This window comes from Amia ocellicauda, chromosome 6 (genome assembly GCF_036373705.1).
Source record: "Amia ocellicauda isolate fAmiCal2 chromosome 6, fAmiCal2.hap1, whole genome shotgun sequence".
NCBI lineage: Eukaryota > Metazoa > Chordata > Actinopteri > Amiiformes > Amiidae > Amia > Amia ocellicauda.
Window position 1 is genome coordinate 9,665,778 of NC_089855.1, and position 21,613 is coordinate 9,687,390.

General features: G+C 41.6%; 1 protein-coding gene across 1 annotated transcript in view; it reads left to right on the top strand.

Moving 5' to 3' along the window:
• LOC136750900 (uncharacterized) overlaps nt 1-21,613 on the top strand; it is a 121,116-nt gene that overhangs the window by 20,794 nt on the left and 78,709 nt on the right. The window contains exons 4-6 of the mRNA XM_066706055.1: nt 2,147-2,203; nt 2,588-2,648; nt 17,174-17,261. Coding sequence (XP_066562152.1) covers nt 2,147-2,203; nt 2,588-2,648; nt 17,174-17,261 — 206 coding nt within the window. The remainder of the gene's footprint in view (nt 1-2,146; nt 2,204-2,587; nt 2,649-17,173; nt 17,262-21,613) is intronic.

Below are 21,613 nucleotides of genomic sequence, written 5' to 3' on the forward strand. Positions count from 1 at the left end.
TTTTTACATCTCTAACATCTTTCCAGGGAATTCTCTCTTGGTTTTGTTTGCTAAAATGCAAGGCAGGTGCCCAGAGGAGCCGGACTACAAAGGCTGAGTCTCAGTCATGTATCACTGATGAGGCAGAAGTATGTGACCATCTTGGCAATAGCAGCTCAGCAATCAGTCCAGCTGTGACCGCTCTGGCCTGGGATGCATTGAGGGAGAGAGTCCTGCGGAAAAAAAACCATTACATATTTTTGCAAAAGGATAACGAAGTGTTGAGCTAACCACAAACATAACCTACCAGGGCAGACTTTTGAAAAGACAAAAGAACAATGTTTTGGCATGGAAAAGAGATGTTTTTTCGTCTTCTGATATTTGCAGAAGGGAAGTGGATTGAAATAAAATGGATTAAAAAAACACCAAAACAGAACAAGTGTTAAAAGAGTGAGCTCTTGGCCTTTTGTCTGTAATAAAATGTGCCGCCCTCCAGCTGTGGCAGGAAATCGATCTCCATTGATCTTCAAACGGGAAGCGGAACGGACCCTGTGCTCGTGCTTCGGAGTCGCCTATTGGAGCAGGCCTGACTGCAGGATGTGTTATAGCAGGAGGGAGTTGAATGGAGTTGGTTTATCCTAAATTCATTGCTATCCTGGTGGTTGCCGTTTCATGTTAAGAAACTCGATCTGTAATTCAAAAGATAAATATATTTTAATCAGCTTTGAAAGATGTCTGGATGGATCCCATCTCATATGCCGCAGAGCCAACCCTTGACCCTAGTGTTGACAGAGGATGGGTGGCCACTTAATTTGAGTGAATGACTAATAGCAATAATCTTTATGAGGTCTGTCCACATTGAGATATTAAAGACACTTTTCTCGGCTTCTTGTGTTGCTCAGTGTAACAGTCTCTTAAGCATTAGGAGTCAGTTTGGAGAAGCTGACTATGCATACTGTAGAGCTACATGAGCTTTTCTCTCATGAAATGTCCTTTTTATTCATTCATTTTTATCAAAGCCCTTTGTCCCGTTGTCCCCCTCACATTGAAAAACAAAGGCATTTCAGAATATGAATAGCATAAGCATTCTCCCAATGCTTTGGCTGTAATCCAGCATGCGATCCCGGAGATCAGAGTAGAGGATAAGTAATCTGCACATACAGATTGCCTGATTATTTACTCCCCTAACCGGTCCTCTGCTAAAGTAGACAGGGTGCCAGGCCAGTTTGTGACGAGACGCACAGATCGGTGCAACTGTCCCTTTAAGAGTCCAGTCCATGAATTTCAGGGTCGTCTTAGAGAAGACGTGAATGCGAGAAATTGTGAGACCTGTTCTTATGGAGAGCAAAGCAGTGTGTTCCGTCTCTGCACTATTCCCAAGGACCAGGGTTCGAAGCCACTGTTCTCCAGTCCAGTCGTGTTTGTGGTTTAATTTAATAGCTTAAGCAGAATACATAAACATTTACCTGTGGATGAAGCCAAAGCATAACTTTCTCTCATGAAAGCTTTAGCCAAAAAATAAACAAACCATAATTTCATTACATTTTACCTGCTTCCCACGTGTTCATAATAAAAACATAATTCAGCATGAATCCCAAGGCGTGGATACGGGGCAATGGGATGTGGCATCATTGTGCATTGACCAAAAGCAAAGGCCCCTGCACAGTCACGCACTTTCTTCATGTTCATCAGTGTTCAGGAAATATATAAAATCAAAGGACTCTCCAAGTGGGCCAGGATTTAAATCTTAAAATCTTTCTCAAGGCCAAATAGAAGGAAGTAGATTTTTCAGGTTTGTGGGCGGCCACTTCTTTCTATTGTGATGGTAGCCTTGTATCTCCTTGGAAGTGCAGCCAAGTGTGTTTTTGGTTGTGCAGCCGATAACATTTTCAGTCATGTCTTACAGCAAATTATAAGTTACATGAAGTCATGTCACAAAGTCTGTCACAAACTGCGTAAGTAAAAACAGCAACATGTCTCATTGTTTCCAATGGGATCTGTGGGGCGCCTGACACGTCTGTATGCTCTGGGTCCATTTCTTGTCTCCCTGCTCTTCTGGTGCTCGAGTTTCAATGACGGACCGGCCCGGTGTTCCCAGAACAGTGCCGGTTCTATTGCACATCCCCCCGCAGTGTGCTGAATGCCACTCTTGTCTTTTCTCCTCTAGAAAATGATCCTCAGCCTGACTGTAGCTGCCTTCTTTGACAGCATCGCCTACGTAATGGTAAGTGGCCACCCGCTGGCCTTGCTTGTCGTCTGAACAACTGAGAATAAATTGAGCGCTGTAAAAGGAGCCAGTGTCTTTGCTTTGTCCCCGTGAAGATGAGCAAGCAACAGGTGGCAAAATACCCATGACAATTAAATGTATTCACAGATCATCAAGAAAACCATGCAGTTATTTATTTATTTTGTTTATTAGACAGATTCTAGTAGTCTTGAGCCAAGTGGTAGAGGAATTCTGTAAATACTTACACTTGTTGCGTTTGTGTGTATTTGACTTTCTGATTGATTTCTGATGTCTAATTGAAGCAACAATCGATAGTTGTATTCTTGCAAACATTTATACTACTGTATAATCATGTGTGTTCAATATCTCGTTTTATCGCAGGGCGAGGTTCATCCTGAAGGCCAGCTGTGTGATTTCCAGGCCTGGTGGCTTACTTACTTTGGTGAGTTTTTTTCTAGTGTCATATTTTCCATATTAACTGGAATATCGTATGAAATACACCAGCTGTGAAGGTATCGTGATCTCCTCTAATAAAATACAGTCGCTGCACTCAGCTGAATGGCACGGTTATGTGCAGTGAGATTTGGAGAGACTTGGTGATGTTATTGCCTGCACAATTACATATACTGAAAGAAAAATAATGTTTGTTTTCTCTATTAAAAAATAATAAACGGATGTACAGAAATATCTACATTTGATGAAAGAGATGCTGTCGTAGGGAAGGTGGTGGCTGTAGTCTTTGGCCTAGGTTGTGGTGAATATGACTCTTAACCACGAGGCCGCTGAATAACATGGCTTATGTACAGCAAGTGATGAAATCAACAGCAGTAGAATAAAGAAGCATAGATATATAAAGTACCAAATTACAGGAGTACTTAACAGCTCAGGAGAGTAAGCTGAGATATTTAAAGATAAGTCTCAACAGGTGTGTCGTGAGTAATCGTGGAAGGTGGTCAGGGACTGTGCGGTCCTGACCTCAGTTGGAAGGTCGTTCCACCACTTATTGTACAGGGAATGAAAGGAGTGGGAAGCCGAGCGGAAGGGGGGGCAAAGTTAGTCTTCTGGCACAGAAGGACCGGAGAGGTCTGGAGGGAGTATAGGGAGAGGCTGAAGGTAGCTCGGTGCCGTCTGGTCGAGACAACGGTAGGCATAAGAGTCAAAGTCTTGAACTGGATGTGAGCCGAGATCGGGTGCCAGTGATGTGAGCAGAGTAGTGGAGTAGCGTTTGGAAATTGGGGCAGAGAGATACCAGTCGTGTGGCTGGGAAAAACTTGGATAAATCCATCCTATATGCACTGTATATCCATCTGAAGTTATCTCTGTAACCTTAAATGCAAAGTTATTGTTACTGGATCACTTATCAGGTGTAATCTGGTACTTCAGCCTTTCAGCTCATTAATCGTGACTGCTTTGCTGAGAGTCTGCCAGTTGGCTTCAGATTATTGCATGCTGTCTATCATTGTTTTGCTAGATGTGTGTACATTATTTCACTTCATAGATCCTAAGATTTTATTAAAACATCTGCAATCTCTTAATTTGTCTCTCTGGGAAAGTCTTGGACTCAAACTTGGTTGTTTCTAACCACCACTCTCTCTGCCTTGTGGAACATTTGATTGTGGATATTGTACAGTTCGGTGTTCCCCAGGGCTCTGTTTTGGGCCCTGTGCTTAGTGTGTACACCTGTTGTGCACCCCTTCTGTGGAACTAAGATGTGCACTAAGCATGCAGAAACATTTTATTCTTTTAAGGGTAAACTTAAACCCAATGTCCCCAAAGTAGTGTTATATAACTGATTTGTATTGTATTGAAAAGCTCCACAATCTTGATTTTAAACTCTGTACTGCACTCTGTGTTTCCCTGGCTTTGGGGGGGACGATATTAAAAGAAAATTTGTTTTTTATGTGTTCTTTTTTGCCATAAATAATTCATCTGAATTTCATGCTATCTCCACATAGACGCACTCGCTATAGTCTCCGTTAGTTTATTGATTTCAGAGATGCATGTGCCCACGCTAAAACACATCTTTGCCTTTTTGGCATCTTTTTAGAGATTAGTTCCCAATCTTAACCCAGAACAGGGATTTTAATAAGAGGGCCTTGTCACTGTTAAATTGTCACTTTCGGCAGTTGCAGAGTGCGGGGAGCAATCAAAAAGGCTAACAGAGTGCTGGGGATACCAAATAAAGTGTGTGTGTTTATCGATTCACCTACATTGTGCCAGTGATTATCCGTTAGGGCAGATATATCATTACAGATGTATTTGCTACAGTTCCAAGCACTAGCTGTCATCATCTATACTTTTATGAAGTGACTCAAAGTTCATGGTTTGCCTGAATATGAAACATATATGTTTTATATTTTATATTCCCTTTTTTCCTGAAAAGCTCAAGAAACAAAAGAGTGAAAAATAGTTTTCAGTCAGCAACTAATATACAGGACTAAGATCAGATCTCAGTTATGGCTATGTGGGATTGGAGCTCTAGGGAATAGATCCTGGCACCATTATAAGCCACACCTTTTATTCATTTGTAGTGTTATAAATCACATATGAGAAACCAGCCAATCATAGACCAGCATTTCCAAACATTCCTTTAACCCTTATCTTGTGTATGAGTGTCATCCCATTCCTAGAATTATCAGGATTTAAAAATTCTTCAGTAACCAGCGACTTTTCAAGGCACTAAATTGTGAGTGGTGCCAGTTTCACAGGAGGTATATTTGTTTAGTTTTGTTACGCTTAACCAGCATGAAAACACAACACAGATCGGCTACTGTAGGTAAACCAAAACATGATTTAGACCGAGAGAACGGGGGTTGATGTGTTACATATATTTTCACTGTAAAGATATTTCTATGTTTAATTCTTACCTGTATGATTTAAAATAAGTCACTAGGTCTTATGAAGGGTGTTTCTTATTGTAGAAGAGATGTCATTTCATGCAGTTTGTGCTACTCAGCTTTGCTCTGTGGTCCTCTCGTCCAAACTGCATGGGATAACATCTATTTTACAATAAGAACCCCCTTCACACGACATATTAACTTATACACTCACCTAAAGGATTATTAGGAACACCATACTAATACTGTGTTTGACCCCCTTCGCCTTCAGAACTGCCTTAATTCTACGTGGCATTGATTCAACAAGGTGCTGAAAGCATTCTTTAGAAATGTTGGCCCATATTGATAGGATAGCATCTTGCAGTTGATGGAGATTTGTGGGATGCACATCCAGGGCACGAAGCTCCCGTTCCACCACATCCCAAAGATGCTCTATTGGGTTGAGATCTGGTGACTGTGGGGGCCAGTTTAGTACAGTGAACTCATTGTCATGTTCAAGAAACCAATTTGAAATGATTCGACCTTTGTGACATGGTGCATTATCCTGCTGGAAGTAGCCATCAGAGGATGGGTACATGGTGGTCATAAAGGGATGGACATGGTCAGAAACAATGCTCAGGTAGGCCGTGGCATTTAAACGATGACCTATTGGCACTAAGGGGCCTAAAGTGTGCCAAGAAAACATCCCCCACACCATTACACCACCACCACCAGCCTGCACAGTGGTAACAAGGCATGATGGATCCATGTTCTCATTCTGTTTACGCCAAATTCTGACTCTACCATCTGAATGTCTCAACAGAAATCGAGACTCATCAGACCAGGCAACATTTTTCCAGTCTTCAACTGTCCAATTTTGGTGAGCTTGTGCAAATTGTAGCCTCTTTTTCCTATTTGTAGTGGAGATGAGTGGTACCCGGTGGGGTCTTCTGCTGTTGTAGCCCATCCGCCTCAAGGTTGTACGTGTTGTGGCTTCACAAATGCTTTGCTGCATACCTCGGTTGTAACGAGTGGTTATTTCAGTCAAAGTTGCTCTTCTATCAGCTTGAATCAGTCGGCCCATTCTCCTCTGACCTCTAGCATCAACAAGGCATTTTCGCCCACAGGACTGCCGCATACTGGATGTTTTTCCCTTTTCACACCATTCTTTGTAAACCCTAGAAATGGTTGTGCGTGAAAATCCCAGTAACTGAGCAGATTGTGAAATACTCAGACCGGCCCGTCTGGCACCAACAACCATGCCACGCTCAAAATTGCTTAAATCACCTTTCTTTCCCATTCAGACATTCAGTTTGGAGTTCAGGAGATTGTCTTGACCAGGACCACACCCCTAAATGCATTGAAGCAACTGCCATGTGATTGGTTGGTTAGATAATTGCATTAATGAGAAATTGAACAGGTGTTCCTAATAATCCTTTAGATGAGTGTATATATATTAAAATATACTTCTGCTTTAAGAAGTCCTGTTTGAATTATGCATTTCATGATTGGAAGATCATGATAACAGATAACCCTGGGTTTTTCTAAGCTGTACAGAGCATGCTTTTCAGAAGAACAAAGCAGATTTAAAAAATCAGACATCGCAATACAGAGAGATTCTTTTTTTATATTGCCCTCTCACCTTCAATCACTCTTCTATGAATAGAAGAATTGGAGCCGGTCAAATAACAAACTCATTGGTGAATATTAGATGGCATAAGCTAGCTTTCACTAAGTTTCAACCCCTAAAATAACAAAAAAGATTTGTACTCAAGTGTTTTACGAAACTATAAAACTAAAGAAATAGAAATAAAAAAAATCTTTTGTATCCTGCTCTGGACAGAAAGATGACTGGAGGGGTTAATGTTGTTTTTCAGCATTTTAATTTATTATCAGAGAGACTTTTATATTAACATATTTCTCTTTCTTTCCATGTTATCTGAAACGTATTAATATACATGAGAACACGTTGCTAACTGTATGGGTTAAACCATGGTGGAGGAGGGATTCAAAAAGGCAACTTAATGCAAAGTAATGCAGTGAAAGTAAAATTATTATTTCTAGAAAATGTGTTCTAGAAAAAGTGAAAAGTTTTCATGTAGGAAAAATAATATGTAACAGACCTAAAATCCTCCCCCCTCAATACCTTCACATATTTCCATACATTAACTAGAGTATGAGTACAAATGATGATAAAATCAGTATTAAAAAACAACAACAACTTAAAAACAAAACCACACTATCTCAAAGCCAGATCTTTTGTGCCACTTCCTGTTGTTTCATTCCTCGGCGGCTGACATTCATTATGGAGTTAATATTATCCTTGTCTGGATGCCCTGCTTTATCAAACTATAGCAAAGTTGTTGGTAAAAGATTGTTTTACTGGCCCACAAATGTCTTGTAATCTATTCCAGGATGATTTATTGCTACAGCACCTCAGTGCAATGGACTCTAATGATGGAGAGTACCATTTCTTATTACCCAAAATTAAGCTTGTGAGAAGCTATTATCATACGCGCCTACTGATCTGTTAGAGCTATTTATCTTTTAAGGATGAAATGCCTGGTTTTTATGTCATCAGGAGACAGCATTTCAGCACTTTATATAAAAAAGGTTGTTTGCAGACGTTCCAGAAATATCCGGTTGCCAGTTTATAATTGGGCCAGAAGTTGATAAAGCCGTCAACAGTTAGTCAGTGCATTACCTTTTCACTTTTAGTGAGTGTCACAAAGCATTATCATGTTGAAAAGAAAAATCTTGCCGTGTATATATATAATCTTTGCTATATTTACCAAAGGCTCCTGTTCCCATAACCTATTCCATTGCAGTACTGAAAATGCAAGCATGAACAGTTCAATCTGTTCTTGAGTGATGTAGTCGGTGAGAAACAAACGGTCAGTATAGTTATGAAGGAGATGGGAACCTGTGCTGGAGCTCAGTCCTTCCTTGCATACTTCGTTGTGGATTGACAAGGTTCCTTTTCCTCTTTTGTTACCTCTCTGGCGCAAGGTGAACTGAATAGTGTTCGATTCCCAGTGTCAAAATATAAATAAATAACCAAAACACTGTAATCTGAAATTTCAGTAATAAAAACCATCTAAATCTGGAGGTTCTTGTGTGACTGTGCTGCCCCTGGTGACTTAACGTGGAGTCTCTTCATTAGCTGCAAAATGCAGGAGGGTGTCTTTAAGTTGGCGCTTATGGAAACAGAGCCGAGACGAATCTGTGGAGAAGAGGCATTCCGGAATATGGGAGAAAAACGGAGCATTCTATCCTGGTTCCTAAAATGGCTGCACGGTTATAGTAGAGTAGAGCTCAGCTGTTCTGATAACCTGTGGAATAACTGTTAACTGTTGAATTGGTTCCCATTGTTACTCTTATGAGCGTCTTTGAAGCTTAAATATGAAATTCTTTCATAAAGAGATGGGGGATAGCTTTGTTAATTCCCATTCATGTTGCTTTTGTGGTTACTTTCTTTAAAAACAAATAAACAACGCAAATGGTTCACTTATATTTTAGTAGACCACCTTTTTTTTGTTTTCCACAGGACAAGTTCTATGAATCACTGAACAATTTAACTTCACTAAAGGACACCAAGGGAGGAGGGAGGTAGTGGAAAAAATAATTGATTCTTTACTCTGTCTGATCTATAGCTGCTAAGTAAACTGTGGAAATTAAATAGCTGGTGTCAGGGTGTTACTTGTCATTGTGAGCAAATTGTAGAAGCTTTGAAAAATGAAGTAGCATGACTATACACCAGTTGGCAAGGACAACAAGTGAGGAATACACTTTGGCATGTGTAGTCTGGAGACAAAAGGGCTGCCCCAGGGAAGTTTGCGGGTAGATTTGAGTGGAAAGTTGCAGGAAATCAGTGGTGGGAATGAAAACTGCCATCTGACCCTCCCTGCTGTAGTGGTGGTGTGATGCATTTTGGGATCAAACCCTGCGAGTCATACGATCAGCTGGTGTCACTGTTTACTCTAGTTCAGGTTACATAAGTGTCATCTTGATTAAAAGGGACCTATTAGTTTATGCAACCTTCGGCTGTCGCAGGGAAACGAAGCGTGCTATCCAGAGCAATGACCCCAGGAGAGGCTTGTCAGCATAACAAACCGTCCAGGACCTCCAGCGCACACCACAGAGGGAACCTTCCTTTCGAGCATGATGGTGAACTGTTTGCTTTGGTTCAGGTTTAAAGTTAGCCATCACACATGCTGACTCGCACTGAAGTTATCCAAAGAGATCTACGTCTTGCATGCTACAGCCCGAATGGTTTAATGTTTACCAGTGGGGCTTATGCAACCCTTTAATTATCAAACACACAGGTACAGATTAGAGAACAAAATGCTGTAGACTCATCGGTGAGCAAAATATGTCAAAGGAGCATCTGCATTATTTTAAAGTACACTGATCAGCCATAACATTATGACCACTTACAGGTGAAGTGAATAGCACTGATAATCACGTTATCATGGCACCTGTCAGTGGGTGGGATATATTAGGCAGCAGCAACATTTTGTCCCCAAAGTTGATGTGTTAGATGCAGGAAAAATGGGCAGCGTAAGGATCTGAGTGACTTTGACAAGGGCCATATTGTGATGGCTAGACAACTGGGTCAGAGCATCTCCAAAACTGCAGCTCTTGTGGGGTGTTCCCGGTCTGCAGTGGTCAGTACCTATCAAAAGTGGTCCAAGGAAGGAAAAGCGGTGAACCGGCGACAGGGTCATGGGCGGCCAAGGCTCATTGATGCACATGGGGAGCGAAGGCTGGCCCGTGTGGTCCGATCCAACAGACCAGCTACTGTAGCTCAAATTGCTGAGAAAGTGAATGCTGGTTCTGATAGAAAGGTGTCAGAACACACAGTGCATCGCAGTTTGTTGCGTATGGGGCTGCGTAGCTGCAGACCAGTCAGGGTGCCCATGCTGACCCCTGTCCACTGCCGAAAGCGCCTACAATGGGCATGTGAGCATCAGAACTGGACTACGGAGCAATGGAAGAAGGTGGCCTGGTCTGATGAATCACGAGTTCAAGATGTTGACTTGGCCTCCAAATTCCCCAGATCTCAATCCAATCGAGCATCTGTGGGATGTGCTGGACAAACAAGTCCGATCCATGGAGGCCCCACCTCGCAACTTACAGGACTTAAAGGATCTGCTGCTGACGTCTTAGTGCCAGATACCACAGCACACCTTCAGAGGTCTAGTGGAGTTCATGCCTCGACGGGTCAGGGCTGTTTTGGCGGCAAAAGGGGGACCTACACACTATTGGGCAGGTGGTCATAATGTTATGGCTGATCGGTGTATGTTCAAATAACATTTCAGCAAGTCTGAAGTTAGTTGCAGATTCATTGCTGTGAAGCATATGTAGAAAACAAAACAAAACCCTAGAATTACACAGAAAATAAATTAAAAAGCAAGCTAAACATGATATGTTGTAAAAAACTAAAAACTTGACTAAGCACCTCTTGTACTCAGTTACTAACACCCCCCTTTGTCCTGCAGTGATGCAGCTGACAAAATTCATGAATTTTCTCTTAACACTTTATATTTAGTGTTTTATTGCTTAAGCATTTTCTCTGTGGTTTCCCAAGATTAGGTGCTAATTGTGTGCTGGGCCCCATCTATTAAAACATCCTTTACAGAAAGTAACGCCTCGCTGAGAAGGATGTCAGTGGTTGAGACTGCTAGAGCTCTGCTGCTTTCTAACAAAATTAAACAGGCCTTCTTTCACAGGACTTGCGTTGCAGAAATAAATAAATCGGTCAATTCTTCCCCATCACTTTAAAATCAACAGCTTTCCTGCACTGTCCGCACCTACCGCACAATTGACAGTAATGCAAACGAGAAGTATTATGTGTTTTAAAGTGTGGGTGTGTGTGTGTTTCATGTATATGTGGTATAACAGATCGAAAACCATTCTGTGCCACACATTGCTTACGCTCATTTGAGGGTTGCGTACCACCCTGAAGACTGTATTTAATTGGATTTTTTCAAACCACGCCCACTTTTTTTCTACTTCTCATTTTATAGACATAGATACCCGATATCCTCTTTAAATAGAGGATACTTTAGAGGATAGAGGATATTTTATAAGAAACTTATAAAATGTCACTGGTTTTATTCCACTTAGCAAAGTAAAACCACTGCTGAACAAGTCAAGTTTCAGCAAAACGGCAAAGTAGAGTTGTGAGTACGAGGATGTCAGGAGTGCATGCAAGGGCTGGCTTCAACATGATGTAACATCTGGCTTGGGCTTGGGATTTTAGTTTCTGATTTACTTTGTAGAAAAATATGTGAAATCTGTTGAGTGAGATTTCAGACAGACTTGGAGCACCACAATGATATAATGACATTTTATTTAATAATAGGTATATTACAATCCTCAAAATTCAGTGCTGTACATTTTTAAGGCAAAAAGGAAAACACAATTAATTTGTACTGCCTCAGCATTGATCTTCAGTGTTAAAATAACAAATAATGACGGAAATGTTGCAAAGGAAAATATTGCTTATTCGCAGCAAATAATACTCTTGCGTCAAATGGGAACCAGTTTGTCTACAAGGGGTGGCTGAGATCTTTTTCATTTGTGATTCATACCTTTGTGTGATCGCTTGTACAAACTGGTGCCACTGTATATTGCATCATCAAAGTCTTGTTTTGTCTCCATTTAATTTGACAATAAACTTTAAAAGTTTGCTGTTTTTGACTGGATAATACCTTTTTCAATTTCTCCTACCTCGCGGCTTTCCTAGTACGACTGGGTTAATCACATAAATAGGACACACAGCCCTGATAGCCTGGGTGCTGTATTTCAGCCGTTACCTAAGAGAAAGATTTATCCTGGTGACTGATGTCTTAAACCCACTTTATATCACTATTGTGTATTATGTGGCGCAGATAATGGCAGTGATCTTGAATTTGAATTCCTGATCTTCTGGGCTGGCAGGCGTCGCGTCTCTGTGTCATTGTCAATTGTTCGGTGTCGTGGGCGCGTTGTCTCTTCGCAGGCCTCAGCCAGCGGTGTCAGTGTCAGAGTGTGACACTTGTACAGGCAGACAGGTCGGGAGGGGCCGCCTGTCAGCGCGGGTCCCTGCAGTAACTGAGTGCCTCGGCGGTGATAGATGGCTCTGCCTCCTCCTCTCTTGCTCGCAGGCTGGATTTCAGAGCGTCGCGGGAGACGCAGCTTTCCATGTCTGGACTTTGTCCTTGAAGTGGAGAGATTTAATTTCCTGCTCTCTGTTTGCATGCCCAGGTCTGACAGCAGACTCATTCTTCCACATGGCTCCCACCCCCGGGCCAGATGGAAAGAGTGATAGAGAAACCTCACCCTCACCCAGTCTGAGAGGGAAACTTCTTTTCCGTATTCCTCCCTGCCTTAGGAAAATCTACGTACATAATTTTACCTCCGCTGCAATTATCAAGCACTCGGAGCTTTCTATTGTTAGCAGTCATTCATCATAACATTATTATGACTCAAAGGTACTTAAAGACCCACCTAATCTGCAGGGTGTCTTAAATTAATAGCTTTAAATGTAGTTCAACTCAACCCTCCCCCCTTTTTTCTATTGCTTCCTCGTGAGCTGTTGCATAGATCTCAAATGCTTTAGAAAGGAGTTTGTAATAGATTTTATTCTTTCCCTCTTAAGATAAAAAGATAAATGCAATTTATTCTCCCCTTTCCCAGATTACCTTCCTGTCTGTATCTGTGCTGTTCAGAATTTACCTTTTCGTGTGTTAAACAAGATATTGACAGTCGTCTAAGTGCAGGATAGAGAATGGAAAAATAAACCTTAAGAATTAGAACACTTAAGAGTTTAACATTGAAGGTTTAAATTAACAACTCTAATATATGACTTTGCCAGAGAATGCATTTAAAACAATGCTGTGCTGCACCGGTCCGTTCTCTGGCTACTATCTACTGGGAGTCGGAGCAGAACTGTGCGACTCGGTGACCATCTCAAATAAAGGGAAATTAATGAACACTTAATGAAAGCGGGGAGCCTAAACGCTGATTAAGGGGCATGTGAAAATGACTGGAGCTCAATCAGTGTGGATCAATGCTGCAGTGCACTCTAAGTGAGCCCACAAGAATCATTTGAATGTGCTGAGACAAAGACGTTCTTTATCCTGAACGAAATGCTATATTGAGAATCCCCTCGCACCACTGATGTCATGCACGGTGAGACAGATAACTGATACTGTTCATGCCCTTAATGCATGACCACCTAATGCACCCGGCATTACAAGGGCATGGCAGATTTAATGATACTCTTTAGGCAAATTAGCCTTGGAACATGGCTGCCTCGGCATCTCTTTCAACCGACTCCGAATGCAATTCAGTGAATGTTTAATTGATTTCATGCATTTATGTACAATAAAAAAGTCTCTCAATTAAAATGCATTGGATAATTACAGGGTGCTTATAAAGTTGCCCAGCTAATTTGAAGCATTATGGCAAATTGTTAAACAATGATTCACAAATTCAGTCGTTCGAATGAATCCATTATTGATGTTAGTGGTTTGCGCTTCATGTATTGTAAAAAAATATATAATGGAAAGGATGGAATAGAGTATTTTTTCTTAGCTTGAAGAAGGGGTGGCTTTACACAGGACTGACGTCACATCATTACAAAACATAAACAAATCACAATCAACAGCAATTAACAGCAAAAATAAAACTCCTATGATCTTGATCTGAACTGAATACGTTACCCTACTGAAGTGGCCATGGCTCTGCGATTTCCCCTATCCAGCTAGAAAATATGATCACACGGCCCCACTGAATATCTGACACGAGAGATCAATCAGTATCCGGGAGGAAATAGTATGAAGTATCAAGAAAGGATGTAAACAAGCTCTTTGAGTTTGTTAGAGCTATTTCCTCATACAGTATTGATCTCTTCCTTCAAGCATTTTTGTTGGGATGGTCTTTTTGCATATATATATATATATATAAACTGGTTTTAAACTGATTTTCACTCGCATTTTACAATTTCCTTTTATCTTAGAAGGATTCTAAAATAGAAGAGAGAACGTCACTGCTTGTGCATAGATCTAGGAGAAAAAAAATATGAGTCTGCTTTTCTTATTGTGGATTTCTGATTTATTTGCTCTTAGGGTTTCCATATTAAACATGATCTGCTATGGTGAGAATTAGTTTACTGCCTCACAATGGGTTTGGTGAGATAAATAATTTGTTGTCTAATTGTCATCTTTTATTTTCTAATATTCTACACATTTGTTCCTGTTTCTTTGGGGGCTGCGATTGGGTCATGTTTTCTTCAAACTGGGGAGACAGTATTACAATTTTTTGCAGCAAATCTGTCGAGCAGATGCTGCTGTTTTTGATTGCCCTTTCAGCCCAGGGCCATGTCTCTGAGAAGTCAATATCAGACTTAATTAAATCATTAAGGACCCCTTTGTAATGAAAGACTGTCTTTTAAAGGTGCTCTTGAGGTGAGAGGCGGTAGAATCATGTTACATGGTCAGTAAATTTCCACGGCAAATGGTTTCAATTTTGGCTCAATGTAGGTTGGGTAAAAAATGGCAGATATAATCTCTACATTTTGTACTCGGTGTAATAAACACACTAAACAGGGTAGCGAAACCACATTAGCCAGAACAAACTCATTATAATTTGATGCCTCTTTTGAGGTTGGCATCCCTGAAGAATCTGCCTCAACTTATTTAGCACCCGTTAAAAAACATCCAGTCTATGATATAAGACCGGGTGAGATGATGTGCTGCTCAATAGAGAGGTATTCTTAAATATGTTAGTAATTAAAACTAAATCATTTGTCAAGTAGTGTCTGTCATCCTTATTGAAGAAACCAAAAAGACATGAATGATTAAAAGCATGATTAAAAGCAAGTCTTTGTGCAGGTGTTGCAGTGAAGAAGACATTCCCTTCTTGCCCCATGTGCAAGAAGGGAATGTCTTCTTCACTGCAACACCTGCACCAAGACTTGCTTTTAATCATGCTTATTAATCATGAATCATATTGGGAAATTATCTCAGAAAATAGTATTCCTCTGTGCATGGATTGTTGTTTAAAAGCACATTCAAATTAATTTTAAAGCCGACCTTGGCAAGTGAAATTGGACTGCAATTATCCGATCGCATGGACTCGTTCTAAATGTTTACACTTCCATGTTAATTGTTAATATGGATTGCTCACTGACAATTCCACCTTTTGAGTGAGGGAAATAGGTCAGTGAGTGATTTCCCACTCTGACCTGATCCAAATTATACTGGTAGGTTAAATGTAATCAGTGGAGTCCAGCCAGTGATGCTCGGACTTCTTTACTTTGACAAGGTTTTGCCCAGCTCCTTGGTTTCTTTAACCTATGGATACTCTAAGGCCGGTGCAAAGTCTTACAGTCCGTCTCCCGCGGCCGTGCTGACGATATGCAATATGCCAGCAATTAACAGCAGAAGGAAAAAGCTTATGATCTCGACTTACGACTCCCTACTGGAATAGCGTTGATCCTATCCAGCAAAATCCCTCCCTCCCTGAACATCAGATCACGCCACGTCGTCGTGCTCCCCTGTTGGGCGTCTAGTTTCGGTAACGAGTGTTCAAGTGCTCCAGAGAGGTGAACAGAACCAGTCCCTGCACGATGCCGAGAAATAATTGATCAAAAGTGACGATGTGCTGCTGACGTTGGAAGGTATGAAATCCAGTGGTTCGCAGCTGATTTGACCTCAGGAACGGGTGTCCCGAATTCAGCTTACATTTCTGTTAAGAACCCCCCCAAAAAAAACATATGCGGACCGCCAGTTAGCAAGGACAGACTCCTGCTGTGTTCTGCAAAGGGATTTTGAATGAAGAACAGAAAAGTGCTCAGTGGATTTTTATGAGAATACGGCCTCCTCTAGCCCCACTTGATTGAGTGATTGCGTGATTGTTATCCTTGAAACCTACCAGCCATCAACTAAATTATTCAGTGAGCCAGCACAGGAGCTTTCAGCGTGTGACCTGCAGCAAGCAAACACCACAAAAGTGATAGATTACCCTCCCTTCCTGTCGTCCACAGGTCTGGCGCGGCATAGAAGCCTTACTAATGGTAAATTAATAATAATAAATAAATCAATAAATAAATATGTAAGCAGCAGGAGAAATGTGAATATTAATAAATCTGCATACCTACTTTTACATCTTACACCCATGCTTTCTCTGCATGGAAATAATGCCTGTAAATGCTTTTGTCAGCCTGCTGGTGCGGAGAAGGTGTTGGGATAATTTCTTACGTTTGGCATTCAAGTGGATTGATCCTTTCTCCTACCCTGGTAATTTTTTTCGCTGCGTTAACAACATTATTTTCTTGCATTTAATTAGAATCAGGCGACCTTAAATATCAAGTCTGTAGTGGGCTCGTGCTTTTGTTGCAAAAACACATCTCTGTGCGTACTGACGGTAGGTAGCGAGTCGGTGTTGAATTTTGCACGCTTCATCTTTTTTCAACGTGACCAATCAAGAGCGGTTTAATACATACGTGCTAGAAGACGAGGCAGAAACTTCAGACTGAAGGGGTTTGTGATTTCCCTCTAATAATAATTTCCTGCGTCCGCCTGCTGTAGCTTCTCTGTTTTACTCAAATAAAGGCCATCTTTACCTACGAATCCCGTGGCTGCCTAGCTACGGCCTATGTGCTTGTTTCTCCGTAATAAACTGTGACATGTGGAGGGGTCAGGCTGGCATGTCGCGTTGAACAGTAAACACAGCGTTGTTTGGTTAAGAAGCGGAACACTGCTGGCAACCACACTTAATCTCTACACAGCCACTGAGGGGGAAAAACAACAACACACACACACACACACACACACACACACAGAGACTCTTTTAAAGAGACAGTGCCTTGTCAGTCAAAAACACAAAATAGTTATTTGTTAACTGTGTTTACAAATATGATTACATTTATTATGACACTCACTGCTAGACAATTTCTCTCAAATATACAAATGATAAAACTAAACCACAACAACATAACCATGTAAGCTGTCCTGCTGTCCTGACACCCTCAATCCTGCCAGAAGTGTACGATCTAGGCATGCATGCCCCATAGGTTTCTCTAACCCTGTGAATTTGCTTTTCCGAGACTCCGTTTGCTGTTTTTATCTCTCAAACTTCTCTTCTCCTCCTTCCTTTACAGACTGGTGTGCCTTGGCCTGGGTTTGCCTTATCACACTCAACCTCTATCTCAACTTGGTCAAAGAGATGCGCACGGATCGATTTGAAGTGTGAGTACTGTATCTTCACTCCCGAGAGCGGGCCGCTGCAGCTCAGTGCTCAGGCAGCATCTTGCCATGCCTGTTAGGGCTGCGTTACCCTAGGCTGTCGATCTGAAGCGCGTGTGTGTATATATAGCTTCGCGGCGCTGTTTATCAGGAGATTGTCAAGGGGACCTTACAGAGGCAGAATACTGAACATATGCGTTCAGCGATTGTAAGAGCACACTCGGGCAATTGCAGTATTGCAGGGTTTTCTTGCCTCAATGCCTTACAAAAGAGACTTGCATAATTCAATAAGGAGCAGTGCATCATTTAGAGAAACGGTTATGAAAATTAAAAATGATGTGAAATGAGGTGGTGCTGTTGAATTAAAATCAACTTGGAAAATCACCACAGACATTTCTCTGAGCATTTATGGACAGCATGTATATAGTGTTATTTACTTGCATCATTCTTTTGTAGGTTCTCACGTGGATTCTTAAATTCTGATTGTCAGTTGTTTTCATTTACTTAATCAACCTTTTCAGCCTGTATACTTTCGCTCCCTTTGTTTGTTGGGGCAGAATGGAGGGACTCCTGCCAATCTGTCCTGAATCAGAGGCAATCAGAGTTGAAGGACTGTTATCTGTGAAACTCTGTTCATTGACACGCAGTAGCTGAAGGTCAATCGACATTTATAGTTTACATTGTGTTTTGAATGTTTGAATATCCTTGGAGTTGTTGACAAAACAAAAGCATAGCAAATGATTTGTATGATATATCAATGGCGCCTTGTTGTTTACAGAGGTCAGGCACAAAGGCAGCCTGAATTCCTATGATGGGTAGTTAATGTAATTTGAAGACATAATTAATTGCTTGAAAATGCATTTGTTTGCACCTTTTTTAATGAAAAAATTATATAATGCAAAGCACAGATTTTACAGATGTTTTTTTATATTTATATATACAGATGGGTGACAAATTAAAGGAAAAACCAACATAGTGTCTCCAATGCTCTTGGCACAGATTGTACGAGTCTCTGGACTCTACTGGAGGGATGAACACCATTCTTCCAAAAGAAATTCCCTCATTTGGGGTTTTGATGATGGTGGTGGAGAGCGCTGTCTAACACGCCGGTCCACAATCTCCCATAGGTGTTCAATTGGGTTGAGATCTGGTGACTGCGAAGGCCATAGCATATGATTCACATAATTTTCATACTCATCACACCATTCAGTGACCCTCGTGCCCTGTGGATGGGCATTGTCATCCTGGAAGAGACCACTCCCATCAGGATAGCAATGTGTCACCACAGGATAAAGGTGAACACTCAGAATAACTGTGTCATGATTTGCAGTGACCCTTCCCTCTAAGGAGACAAGTGGACCCAAACCATGCCAGGAAAATGCCCCCCACAGTATAACAGAGCCTCCGGACCCCCTCACTGTAGGGGTCCAGCAGTCAGGCCTGTCCCGCTGTCTTGGTGTCCCACACATGCACTCACCCACTTGTCCAGAACACGAGCCAGTTGAGCTCCTGCCATTCGTGCACCAATAATGACCCCTCTTTCAAAGGCACTTAGATCCTTTCCTTTTGCCATCTTGATGTAAAATTGAGGTCAGCTGGGCCTGCTCAGCATTTGTATACATGCCACAGAGCATGATAGGCTGTTAATTGCTTAATTGTATCATGCAGTATACCTGTTTGGAGGCGTCTGCATTCGTTATGTTCCTCCACTCATTTATTCAGGTTTTTCCTTTAATTTGTCACCCGTCTGTATATATATAAAATATATATGGAAATAGTTGTTGAAATAGCAACATATATCAATAGTTCTTTGATATAAAGAAATAATTGCTGCTTGACTGAAGTTAGGGGTTTAAAAAAGAATAAAAGAATAAGTCAATGTCTTTTTATTTGTTTCCAATTTGAGTCTTAAAAAAGGACTTCGATGTTATAGCAACCAGACCTCCTGAAGGTCACACAGGGTTAAAAACTAATTCTGGTATCCATTGCAGTTGAAATGCATCATATCAGCTTCAAGTTACTTAATGGATTGGAAGTTAAAATAAGCATTAAAAAAAAAACTAGGCGTTTACCTTGAAGTGTATTTCAGCTCTGCTTGATCAGTTACAGCAGTATACTTTATACCAAAAAGGAGATGTCTCCAATTCTGCTTGTGTAACACCTTTACGCTCCTTTACCCTTGCACAGAACGTATTGTGCCTCCGAGTTAGCTGTGCGTTCTCTCCTTTAGAAGCATGCTTACGGGGAGTGGTGTCAAAGTGCTTTTTGATGAGTTAATGATCTACTTTATAATTGCCATACCGGGGAGGGATTTAGCGGCAGAGATAATGCCAACTCATCAAGGGACTACGGAAGCCCTGACTCAGCCTTTCTCCGCTCTGGTGAGTCATTAAATAGCAGGTAATTCAGAGGATAATGGGAGAAGTGCTGTCTGTTGACCCTTCGTTTGGATCCTCCCCCAGACATCATTAACCCACTATAGAGACACCGGAGTTTAAAACCAATCCACCTTGGCAGCTGGTTTCGGACTTACGTCGTGTGTTTCATTCCCTTTCTGGGGGGAAATTCACACGGAGGCAGCCTGGCAGATTATTTTTCTTCAGTGAATAAAGGCTGGTTCTCCCTTTTTCCCCTCTCTCTCTCTCTCTCTCTCTCTCTCTCTCTCTGATAAACAGGTGGTGTCTGTAATCTCACTGCAGTGTCTGAAATAAGATGTATGGCACTATAAGTGTTAAATTGAGTTGGTTTAAGTCTGCTAATTTTCCATTTTCCAGTTTCTTCATTTTTTACATAGCAAAAGTGCAGCCAGGCTTCTGTTTAGAAAGGATTTCCTGCATCATTAAGCATTAAGGTTGGCATTAATGCGATGCAGTGTTTTCTGCTGATTTCATTTAGACGCGTTTCAGTTGCTGCCCCTGGTAGGTATCTGCCAATTGGTTTGTTGTCTCAAGTGATTTTGTTCAGAGCGCCCGCCAGAGCAGACTAAAAATAGGCTTGTTGAGAATGTGATAGATTGGTAAAGCGGCACTCACTGCTGCCAGGGTTAACAGTACAGATGCATGTTGATTTTGCGCTGCGCTACTGATATGCTCTCACCCTCAGGTGCCGGGCGGGCTGTGAGCTATCTTATTGCACAGAGAGCTTCCGTGAGTTGTCTTTTGTTTAATCTGGATGGCAGCCAAGGTGTTACGTAACAGGGGACACTGTATTGCAGACAGCCTAGGAAACAGGATAAAATCTTGTGTGCTCCTGGCTTGAGCACATCTTGAGTTTTGTGCCAGAAGGCTGCGATCCAAACCTTATAAGGGAAGGGGGCTGTTTAACTGAGTGCCTGGCTGCAGAACGGCTCGCTGGCCCTGTGGTTCCTTGTCACCAGGGAATCCCAGCTCTTTCACTTCACCGTCTCCGCTAACCTCTGCCGACTCCGTACCGCAGGCAACGTGCTCCGGAGCAGCCGGCCTGTTTGAGCACTGCACGTGTTAATGTATTCACTTTGCGTGGAAGAATTACACTGTTGATTATACCTAATAAAACTTTGTCATTTCATTTGGGAAGCCATGGAAAGTGTATTGATGAGATCAGGTTTTTGCATGTCATGCAAATGATGTAGCGTGCGTGGATAGACTACAGGATTACGCTCATATTTTCAGCTCGGCAGCAGCAGGTAGCAGACCGTGCTTTTCTGTGAAGTTCAATTAGTCGGCTCTGCTATTAGGATGTGTGAACAACTTGGCCCTAATTCTGCTGTCGACATCGTTAATGTTTTCCAAATGTCATTAAAAGCAGTGGAATGTATTGCTGTATCAAAATGAAAAGCGGTTATTTGTTTCTCAGTTTTCACTTGAAAACTACCATTAAACAGAGGATATAATCTTACTTTATTAGTCATATTTAGAATGTAATAATTATGTTATCATGTACCACTGGTGAAGGTGAATTTACAATACAAATAATTTCCCTGTATGATGAAACAGACGTTTTCTTCAGAATAGTTTACACACACTCTGAGATTGACATGACAAGCTTTTAAGCATCTCCATTTTGTGGCTGATTGTGATAAGATTCAACCACTGAGCAAAACAAACTTCCAGATGTTGATTTTACATTTTATTCACACCACAGTCAAAGAGCTATTCATTTTAAGCCCCCCTTCCCACCCCCGCTCATAATCTGCCTGCTCGTCCTGCTTCCTGCTCTTATTTGTTCAGTTGACACTCACGCTAGACTGGGGCAGTGTGTCTCTGTTAGCGTGGGATCGCGGGCTGCGTGTCAGGGCCGATCTTTCAGTGTGAATCGTGGGGCTGGAAACGCCTGCGCTCATTACTGAGCCGCGCTGCCTGGAGCCTCGTGCATTA